The sequence below is a fragment of the Monocercomonoides exilis genome (genome assembly GCF_001643675.1).
Source record: "Monocercomonoides exilis strain PA203 chromosome Unknown scaffold5-2102611, whole genome shotgun sequence".
Taxonomy (NCBI): Eukaryota; Preaxostyla; order Oxymonadida; family Polymastigidae; genus Monocercomonoides; species Monocercomonoides exilis.
In genome coordinates this window covers 6882-18920 of record NW_027150550.1, presented here as the reverse complement: position 1 = coordinate 18920, position 12039 = coordinate 6882, and the positions used below count along the sequence as shown (strand labels likewise).

Genomic DNA, 12039 nt, shown 5'->3' with positions numbered 1-12039 from the left:
AGTTTTCCATTTTTGAACAAAAATTATTGGAATTGCGTTGGAAACTGTACAATAAATACTTCAACAAATTATTAATTTTATTTCCCTGTCAAACGAAATAAGCATGTTTTCCTAACTGTTGATGGGCTGAGTTTTCATGATAATAGTTAACACCATTTATTTTTTTGCACACATTCAATTGATAAGTGATAATATTCATTTTTTCACAAAACATACGAACTGTTTTGGCTTAATATATAGAAAAACGAAGGTCATTGCCTATGATGATTAACAATATATATAGCAGACAGTTATTTGATGAGACTATTTTTTTTGGGTGATTTGTGAAAAATTAAGGGGCAGAGATGAAAACGGCCGAATGAAAAATTTGTGTTTGCAAAAATGCCATAGATCTGGCTGCGGACAGTTTTGACATTTACAAACATCATCGAAATAGAACATAACCCACAAGCTTTGCAAGTGCAAAACGTACATTATAAACATTTTTTTGTTTGCAAATAGCGCCGGATTCAGGTGAGAAATATTTTTGATTAACATTTTGAATATTGTTTAAGACATTATTTGTTTTATTGCTTTTGACTTTGGATGGAACGAATGTTGATTAAAAACTATTGTACAGAAGAATGATGTTGGAATTCATAAAATTTGTGTTTGCTCGTGTTGGGGATTTCTTTTGTTTATCGGAGAATTTTTTTTTGCTAAGGCTAATTTTTTGATAACTAAAAGCGGGTTCAAATCGAAGGAAAAAGGTGGAAGTGCGAAAAGAGGTGGAAATAAAATTGCTGGACTTGAGGAACATCTTAACAAGGGAAGTTTGCGAAGTTTTTTTCGAAGGAACGCATTGCCTTTTTTTTGAATTTTGAATAGGAAGAGAAAAAAGAAACTTAATTGAGCGAGATCACAGAAACCATCCAAGACTGCCAGGAGCGTCACGATCTTATTTGGCGTGAGCATCGATCGGGCTTGGGCTTTTCAACGGACAGATTAATCGAAAAAAGGAGAGCTGGGAAAGATGAGGGTGAACGATCAGCGGGTTGTATCAGAAGCGAAAAGAGAATTTAGAGAGCCGAGAAGAAATGTGTATTGGAAGGAAAAAGAGATCAGAAAAGAAAAGAGAAGAAAGAAACGAAGATCACATTGAAATGGACAGTTACAGAAAGCTGCTTTATTTTTTTTTATTTTTATTTTTATTTTTATTTTTATTTTATTTTATTTTATTTTTTTTTTGAGTGTTTTGAGGTGTGGAATGGAGAAAATGCGGGAGAGATCTGCAGTGTTTTGAGGGAGGGCAGAGCCGAAGGAGGAATTTAAAGAGGAATTTAAAGAGGAATATTTGGAAAAGGCATTTTATTCAATTTGAAGGCAGCTGGAGTTGGAAGGCGAAATGACAAGAAAGAGGGAGAAACAATTCGGTTTGGATATTTCTGAGAGAGAGAGAGAGAGAGAGAGAGAGAAATGAAGGAAGAAAGGAAGAAAGGAAGATGTCATTGAGATGACTTATTTCCTCAGCAGAGCATCTTGTTCTGGATTGTCTTCTTATGCAGCGAACACCTCTGCAAATGTGTTTGGAGAATGAAATGATTTGAATTTCACCTTCCAAAAAATAAAATAAAATAAAATAAAATAAAAAATTCAATTTTTTTCTTTTTTTCTTTTCTTTTTTTTGCCATCTCACAACACCAAAAAAACAGTTTTCGAAGTTTATTTGAAAGTCTTTTGGCTTTTTTTTCTTTTTCCCTTCTTCATTTTCTTTGAAATGGAGCAAAACAACAACAACAACAACAAAAAACAAGAAATAAAAAAAAGAGAATATTCAGAATTTATTCTGTTCTTTTCTCCATGAAAAAGAAAACAAAAAGAAAACAAATCAAGAATAACAAATGTTCCACATGTCAATGTTGCTGCTTTCATTCTTTGCAAAAGAGGCCATCCGCCTTCGCTCAGCGCCTGTCCCTTCAGTCTGCTCCTCTTCTCCTCTTCTCTCTCTTCTCTCTCTCTCTTCTCTCTCTTCTCTTCTCTCTTGTCTCTTCCCCTCCTTCTTTTAAATATGAAGAGAAAAAGCACTCTTTCTGACCCCTCTTCTTCATCATCAAGAACAAATAAAAAAAAAAAAAGAAAAAAAGAAAAAGAGGAATGACACTGCCAACTGTGCGTGGCTGCCTCCTGACCCACTCAAAAATTGAACGCACTCGTCGCTTTGTCGGCTTATCTATCTATCTATCTATCTTGTCTCTCTGTGTATCTATCTGTCGGCCTTTCCTTGTCTGTCTTTGTCTGTCTTATTTAAACTAGGTTAGGTTAGGGGAAAAGACGACGCATCCAGATTCTTTTCACGCGTTTTTCTCGCCGGGGGAGGGGGTGCGGGAGAAACCAAAAATAGTGGGTGAAGGTGCTTGCCCACCCCTACCACCAGAGGGGCTTTGGTGAGGAACAGACACCGCCCCGGGGAGCTGTGACAATCACAAAAATAAATTTGGACAACAGTAGGCTGCACAAAAACAAACCCTAACCTAACTCAGACCCATAATTAAATTTTTCGCTTTTCTCCACTCAAAAAACTTTTTTGGGAAAATTGTATGACAGCTCGATATTAATGCAAATTATAAACTGTTATGAGCGTAAAACAAAAGAAAAAAGCAAAAGGATGCAAAACAAGAAAAAATATTTCTGAAAAAAATGTCAACTAGTTTAGGTTATTTGACATCCCATATCAACTCACCTGAAAAAATAAATTTTTGAAAAATTTCTTCGAAATGTGACCAAATTGGAAAATAAGCATTTTTAACATGTTTATTATTAATTAACTTAATTAATATTTATTATCAAAACGGTTAATCAAGGAAAAATTGAAAATTCGAAAAAAATCAAAAATACCATAATGAAAATTTTTATTTTTCAGTCATCAAAATTATCTCACGAATGGGATGATTTGACTTAATAAAAAGCATGTAGGTGGTAATCATAATTAAAATGAAGTGCTTTGGCGGGATGTTCGCAGCGCGAAGAGGAAAAATTGTAAATACCGAAAAACCAGGTTTGACTTCTGTTTTTTTCAATGATTTTTACATAAAACAAAATAACAATTTCATTAATAACATATTAATTATAGATACAATTGATAAACACACCGTTTTTTCGCTATTTCATCTCAGTTTTGAAGATATTTCTCAACTTTGCAAAATTTGTCATTCCAGTCAAATTAGACTGAAATAATCAATCAAATGAAAAACTCGGTTTGCTCTGTTTTTAATGAATATTTTAATTTGATTAACTTTTTTATTAATTTAAAGCATCAATAGAATCCTTTTTAACAAACAAATTCAATATTTTGTTGTTTAAATAGCAAAATATAACAAATGCTGTTTAAATAACAGAAATATCATATTATAATTACTATTTTTTTCAATCTCACTCGCAATTTTTTAAGATCTTGTCTTTTTCATTTCAATACCACAAAAATATTAAACTTTAATAAAAAAAGTACTGTTTTCTTTCAAAAATAAGTGAATTTTTATTAATTTTAACAAGAAATTAAGGAAAAAAATAGAATAAAATGAACACGAAGGTTATTATCGCAAAATTTCGAAAAAAGACCATGGATTGAATGCAATATTTTCTTTTGAAAAAAGAAAATATCCATTCAATCATTCAACGGACATAAACATTATAAACAATAAATAATGTTTAAAAAAGTTATAAATCAATAAAGTGAACGTATTTCTATCGGAAACAAATCAATTCAAAATAACAGGCTTGTTTAAATTGCTTCCAAGCTTATTTAAACAAAAATTAGTTATTTCTTGTTAATCTTTTGACTGTAATCAATGTGCATTGAAATATCGGCTATATAAATTCATTCAAAATGTTTGCTAAAAGTATTCGTTCTGTTTCATTCCATTTTTATTGAAAAAAGTAAATTCAAAAAAATAAAAAAACAAACCTGTTTTTTCCTTTGATGCCTTAAGATTCACTTCATTTTTGTTATTATTGCTTTCTTCATCGCTTCATTTATTTGTTCATTCGTCTGTAACAATATATCTTCTATTGTTTTTAGATTGTGTGCAAGGAAAATGAAAAATGTGGTTAACAAATTGAAAAAAATGTTACACACTTTCAATATTTCTTGGTTTGCAAGGCGATATTAAAATCAATTCAATATTTCTTTGTTGATAAGAAAAGATAAAAATTCGTTCAAAAATTCTTTATTTATTTAATTCAACATGATCCGAAAACCAAAAGAGAGTTAAAATAAACAGCATTCAATGATTACCGATTATGAAGGTGAAATTGCGATATGTATGAGTTTTCTATTAAATTTTTGAACATTATTTATTTGATAAATCATCGTTTTTTGATTAAAAAGCTGATACATGATAAAAAAATGCTTATCACGTATTTTTTGCAGTTCTTTTCGTTCTTTTAACATTTTTAACTTCAGAATATCGTTTGAAGTGTTCTTTTGATTCTTATAATACGATCAATCAAAGAAGAATAAAGAAATAGTTTTTTTATATCTCAAAAAGTGTCACTTTTGCTTTTTCTTGTTAAGCTTTTTTATCTATAAAGATGTTTAAAACGTTTTTCACAAACATGCATTATGAAACTTTAGTATTAATTATTTATGTATCCGTTTAAAATTTTTATTATAATTGAAAGACTGCAGTTAAACTTTTGTTTTTTAATTTTTCATGAATTCATTTCATTCTATCATAAAAATACAATTAATGCTCTTTCAAAATTGTTATATTTTATTTAATTCATTGATATGAAATGAAATGAAGGCGATTTGAGAAATATTTATCAAATAAATAGAAAATTAAAAGTTACACAATTTTCTCAAGAAATAAACAAAAAATAGCTGAAAAACTCATATCATATATCACATGTTTATGAATATCAAACAAAATAAATATTCAGCTCAACGTCGTTATCGTCTTCTTGTTCGTTCAATGTAATATTCTCCTTAATATGATCATTTTTCATTAAGAGCTATTATCTTTGTTAATTGTTCCTATTTCTTTAATGCACAAAAAATCTATTTTAAAATGTAACTGACATTCCTTTCTCATGCATTTGTCCGTTCAAGACTGCTTCCTCAATCACAAAATATCATGGATCCTTCTTTTCTGAAAACCTATCCATTGAAAAGTTTCTGAAAGTTAAAAAGTTATTTTCAAAACAAATAGAATATTATTTATAATAATTATCAAATTAATATACAATTTTTCATCAGTAATACCTTCGATAGCACTTTCAATCATCTTTCAAGCTGAAATTTTGTTTTTCCGGTTCATAAACTCCATTTTGATCCACATTCTGAAAAAGTGATTTTCATTCCCATTTTGCATATTAATAGAAATAGATATAAATAAACAAGAAATTGAACAATTGACTTGAAAAAAAAGATGTACAATTCAAACGAAAGTGAGCAAAGGCGAATGTTTGATCTTTGTTATTTTCATTTTAATCATTTTTATTTCCTTTTTCTTTGTGCAATAGCAACTACGGATTCTGTCATAAAAGTGTGTTTTTCGCTGAATTTCTTTGTATGAAGTTGATGTATATTTTATTTTTTCTTTAAGGAAGAAACGATGCAATTCGAAGAGGAAGACAAAAGAGTTCAAACAAAGTCGAAGCAGAAGTTGGAGGAGTATATTCACCATCACAGCCTGGTTTCTTTTCACCTCCGTCATATCGTCCGTCTGTTCACAGCCAATATCAGTCATCAAGTTATCCGTCTCAAAGGGAACATCTGACTTCTCGTTCAATGTCTCCTTCAAATCAACGTTTACCTGAATCGTTCAACAGTGATGAACATCCAACAATTAGCAACAACATACACACATCACTTTTACATCCACGGGCTCAAACACCAGATTCAGAACATGTTTTCAATGAAATGACAGCAATGCAACGTCCATTTAGATCTATTTCACCACCAAGATTTCGTTCGTCTGACCAAATTGCATTCAGTTATCCACCATCAACATATCAACATGATCCTCACGCAAGATCAACTTCATGCTCGAATGATTCGTTTTCTGATATGAACACATATCAAACACCTTCAACTGGACATTATTCAGCTTCTCCATATCCGAACAGATTTCAAAGTTCCAATGATGATAATGTTCTGGGTCAAAATTCTTCAATGCAGCATTTCTCACGATCAATATCACCTATCAACTATCGATATTCAGAGTCACCATCACAAACACCATCTATGTGTTATGTTTCACAATCTCCATCAAGTTCAATCTCTCTATATCCTGACACAAGATCAGTTTCATTGTTCACAACGTATTCTCAGCCATCAACTTCATTATCTCCAGTTCATTGGGAACCTCCTGCATCAACTCCAGAATCAAGCAGTGCATCACCAGAACCCATTTCCCCAAATCCATACCTTCCTCCACCAGCAGATGCAACAGTTGATATTCCACCACCATTAACGGAAAATGATAACCATGATGAACAGTCGAAGACATGCAAAAATCTTTCTCACTACTGTTCGAGATCAATATCTCCAATTCGAAAAGAAGCGAATAGCAATACAACATCACATTCCCATCCATTCTCATTGTCTGTTCCTCCTTCTCAATCTCCACGCTGCAGTGCAAACTTTTCAGATATGCAATCTTCAACATCACACATTGACATTGTGAAACATCAAACTTCAATAAATCCAGCTTTTGCAAATAAATCTTCCACCTTCAGCAATTTTTACACATTGACACCTCTGACAAGTTCAGATCGTGCAGTTTCATCTTTACCATTTGTTCAATCAACTCAAAATAGACTTATGGCCAGTGACACATCATCCGTTGCTAATCATCATTCGAATAGACCATTGTCTCCCCTACGCTATTCGACAACAGTGCAATTCCATTCATACGATGACGTGATCACTACACCTTCACTAATCACTGTTGAACGAAATAGATCATTGGTTGACAGTTTGGGTTTGCAACAAAGACAAAAAGAAGTTTCCTTTCAAAATATCACTTCGATTACTGAATGGTTGTTTCATATGTCTTCTGATGACACACTTCCCAAGCTTGATTACAACTCAACACAATTGTACAGTTACCCTGACCAAAAATCACTTGATTGTGTCAGGCAATATGCTCATAAAAGCATTTATCCTCGACCGTTGTTCTTGTCACGAAAAGAAGACTTGGATCTCAACTGCAAAAAAGGAAGAACAGTTGAACAAAAAGCAAGTGAAGGAAAAATCAACCATGACAATTCAATTCCTGTGTCGGAAACATGTTCACAAACACAATCAACAGCAACACCTCTACCATTTGAAAATGAAATTATTTACTCAAATCCTTTCATGTATGAAATGGAAGGTGAGAGTTCAAATGATGATAATGATTCAATCGATGATTTGGTTTCTCAGTTAGCAGCAATCGATGATAACACTGATGAAACAACATCTCAAGAAAATCATGTTGAAATCAACAACGAATTAGAAACATCAACTTCAAACGTTTGCGAGTTTAATGACACCTTGACACACACTGATAATGAAGACAGTGAAGATTGGACCAATCTCAGATATGTGGATAAACTCGTAACACTTTCAAAATCAAAAGACAAGAGAGAAAATTCTGAAAGTGAAAAAGATCAAAAGACAAAACAAATTCCACATTTCAGAATTACAAACAAATTCGTTGAAGGTCATCAATACTCCACTGCTCCTTTCCCCTCTGCATCTGCATGCGTTTCTTTACATGGTCTCTCAAAAGATGCTTTATCATCGAATCGTTTTGTCGAATACGTTCCATCTCCGGAAGTATTGAATTCGTCAAACAATTCAGACGAAATTTGTGATGCAAACAGTAAGCAACAAAATGAAACAGTCATGAAAGTGAAGAGACAAAGAGGAAGGCCAAAAAAGAAAAGTGCTTTGAAGAGGAATACAAGTCAAGTGAAAGAAATCAACAGTCAAATATCAAACAAAGATAACCTGAAAGTTACTGGTGAGAAAGATGTATTTGAATATGTGAATTCTCAAGAAACTTTACAACCAAGAAAAGCCAAACAAGCTTGCACTGAAAAGTTATTAAAAGTGATTGGAAAGAAAACAAAAAAGACAAAAAAGAATGCACAATGTTTACAAAAGAAAATAGATAACTCATTTGATACTCAATCAAATGAAGATGATACCAATTGTGAAAGGAGCAGCAACAATTATTCTTCAGATGATGCAGAAAATGAAGATGACTCCAGTTCGCTTTCTCAACATAATTATTCTTCAGTTACAATTATGAAAAATGAAAAAAACAAACGTTCAAAATCTTCTAAAGTCAAATGTTCAAAGCAAGAAAAGATGAAAAGAAAGTCTGTATTGGAATCAGAAGAAAATTTACAATTGATAAAACAAAGATATTTATTGATGAAAGAAAAACCAAAAACAATAAACGATATTGCAACAACGGATGATGTGTTTCGAGTGAAAGTTAATCGAAATGAATTATATGGAAATGTTGAAACAACTGAATATCGACCAATATCACAAACTGCGAATTCAAGCATTGTTCCTGCACTCAACACACCACGTCATTGTTATGATGCACCATCCACGTTATCATCTGCTTTGAGAACTTATAGCAGAGAAGCAATTCTTCCTTATGTTAACATGGGTGCACCATATAAAAAGGAATCAGAACGATCTCATATTTGGGTTTACAAAATGTTCACTCAATTTTGCAACTCAATGCGTTACAATGCTTGGCCATTGGAGGTGAAACCTGTTTATGGTTTTCTCAAGTTTCTTGGAATTGCATTGAGATATTCCATGGAAACAATTAATGGATCTGTCATCCCTGGCTTATATCAAATTTCTGAGTACAAAACAAATGAAATTGTGGATGACAATGTGAGACATATTGTTAGAAGAGCAAAAATGGAAATATATAATGCTTTGGATGAAATGTTCGAAAAAGAAAAGAACGAATCAAATAAATATGGAGGTGTTCTAAATAGATCTCACAAAAAAGAGGCTTTGATTGTTGGCGATTTGGAAATCATTCTGAGCTCAATGCCTGATTGGGTTGTTGAAAAACCCAGAGAAGCTTCTCTTTTTATTTTTGCTCTATCAACCGGAGCCAGAGCTCACACTTGTTCGTTTGTCAAGTTGAAGGATATAGTGAGAGTTTTTGCAAAAGAGGGATCTTCATTCGTTAAGGTGACATTTAATCTTGCATTTGGAAAAGGATCAAGAGGTGATGATCATTGTGTAACATTAGAAGGTGATTTGTGCTTCAAACATAATTTGAACTTTGTTTGGTGGTTCGAAGAGTATTTGGTTCAAGAGTTTGGAATATCACTAACACAATTTGATAATTGGAATCTCGGAGAGTTGAGTAACGAATTTGTTTGGGGGTTAAGAAAAGGAGCGATGAGAGTTAGAATACAGAAACGTGCAAGACAAGCTGGATATCCAGAAGATTTATTTGCTTTTCATTCATTCAGATCCGGCTTTATTTGTTCTTTACTTTTAAAGACTGGAAATAAACCAATCTTAAAAGAAAGTGCGTTGGAAACAGCATCTTATATTGGCAATTGGAAAAAAAATTCAAGAAGTGAAAAGGAATATGTCAAATATGCACAACGAGGAACTGTTGTGGCAACACGAACTGGTTTTCCTGATGCGCTAATTGAATCTTCTGAACCATTCAGTGAAGATTTGGCAAATCCAACAGTATTTCACAATATCTCATTAAAACAAAGTGAATGGAAGTTTGAAGACATTTTGGACAGTTTCAATTTCTTTGTTCTGCAAGTTATCAAATTCTCTTGCAGCAGACTTAAATACCCTGGAGCAATGGTTATCAAATTCAACAAAATGGCTTCAAAAAACTACTTGGATAAATTAGGAATTAAAAAAGAAAAAAATGAAACAGATATCAAGGCTTCAAGAAGAGTCATTCTACAAAAATTTTACGCAAATGATGGAGGAGTTGTTCAATTGGGTCAAGAATTACTTTCAACAATAAATGAATACTTGGATGGTGAAATCATTTTTGATACATCAAACATTCAACCGAAAAAGAAATTAAGAGAAGTCAGAGAAAGAAATGAAATGATGAATTGCCCAGCAAGAATAAAATGGACAAGACAGGAAGATGAAATCTTGATGGATGCATTTTTGAATGGAAAGGGCGATGATTATCTAAAACAAAAATTACAACTTCGATCAAAAAATTCTTGCAGAGATCGACTAAGAAATATAGTGAAAATGCAGAAAAAAGCAAATGAAGCAGGAGATCCATTAAAAAGCATTAAAAGCAGGTCCAATTTGCAAACTGCTCGTGACTTAATGAGAGATTACCATGACTCTCAACCTCTCGATTTAGAATACATTCAAAAATTGGCAAGGGAAAAAGATAACGAGTAATGTTGAAGTAATTTTTATAGAGGAAGTGACGTGCATTATTTACTGCAATATGCTGTGTATTTTATTCTTGTGAACTTATAATCTTGAAATGAATTTTGTTTCACTTTCATTTTTTGAAAAATTAACTGTTAATTATTTTTTGATTTTTCAAAATTTTTTCATTTTTGACTTTTTATTTGATTGAATTTTTCTTTGCTATGAACTGTGCAGTTCTTAAAAAATCGATAATGAATCTATTCAATATAGAGTGTATTTTAACATATGTTTATCGATTCGATCACTTTTTTTTATTCGCGTCACAAAACGCATTTTAAAATGTGACCCATAAAATATTAGATTTTCTGATATCTGAAAATACACTATCATTTTTTTTATAAGCTTTTGCAAAACATAAAATTCATCATATTCATAATCATTAATGATTCTTATATTAACTATTTACAATATTATTTTTATTATTCACTTCCCACTCAAAACAAAATTTTCCATTTTTTAAAAATTTTCATTAAAAAATAACATTTTTAAAATCACAAATAATCCGAATGAAATAGAAATCTATATTTCCCACATCAATGTATTCATTTCATTGTAATACAAACACAGTCCATTGCAATTTAGAAACTGTACTGTATTTCAATCATAAATTGTGAAATATCTCATGAACCATAAAAAAGTGAATGACAGAAAAATTTAATGTATTTTTGTAATGAAAAGAAATACAAATTGTTGCTTATTTTTGGATATGTTTCACATAATTGTTCATAGGAAATGATATTGCGTATCATTTTTATCACTTTTGTGTATTTAAGAAAAATTTGTTGAAACAAATTTTTACAGGAAAAAAGTTCACATTTAATTTTTGACAAAGCGGAACCAAATTATTATTTACGCCATCATCAAATAATCATTTATTATATAAGTTAGTATTCAAAATATATATTTGATTTCAAAGTTGTTTTTTATTTCATTAATAATTTGATGAATAATAGAAATTTCATTCATTTTTCAGTCAAAATTTTGATTTTTCAAATATTCAATAAATGGAGATAGTTCGCAAATTATTAATAACCAGAAATTATTAATTGCATGATTAATTATAAACATTGGTATTATTTTTCGAAATGTTTGCATTTGCGTATATTAACAAAAATATTAAAAAATTTCAAAATATCATATAATTTCCCATCAATTATCAAAAATGATTTGATGAAGTTGACACGTTTTATTATTCTATAATATGTGTAAATCTCGTGAATTTTATATAGAAAACAAAAAATAGATTCTGTTCGACTGTGTTCAGCGAAATGAAAAAATGAATATGAATCACAAAAATACCTGAGAATATATTTATTCAAATAACTTATTTACACTTAATGAAAATGATATCTATATCTATAATTATTTGAATAAATTCAAAAATATTGCAATAAAAATTTGAATTTCTTCGAAAAATATTTTGATCATCCCTTTATGTGGGTGATTTTTTGAGTTTGACGATTGCGTCAACTCATTCAGTTTTGCTTGTTGCGCTTCAAAGTTGGCTGCAGACAAAGCAGGCTTATATGTGCTGTGGAGGTTTGCAAAAATTGAACTTATTTTTGCATTTTCACACTTTCAATTTTGAACTTTTA

General features: G+C 31.1%; 1 protein-coding gene across 1 annotated transcript; it reads left to right on the top strand.

The window, feature by feature from the left end:
* Positions 1-5405: 5405 nt before the first annotated feature.
* On the top strand, positions 5406-10408 carry MONOS_15694 (uncharacterized protein; the record flags this gene model as incomplete). The annotated part of the gene is made up of 3 exons (XM_067868586.1): positions 5406-5440; positions 5500-5522; positions 5583-10408. 3 exons carry the CDS (start codon positions 5406-5408, stop codon positions 10406-10408), a joined length of 4884 nt encoding a protein of 1627 aa, XP_067734080.1.
* Between the last annotated feature and the right edge of the window lie 1631 nt (positions 10409-12039).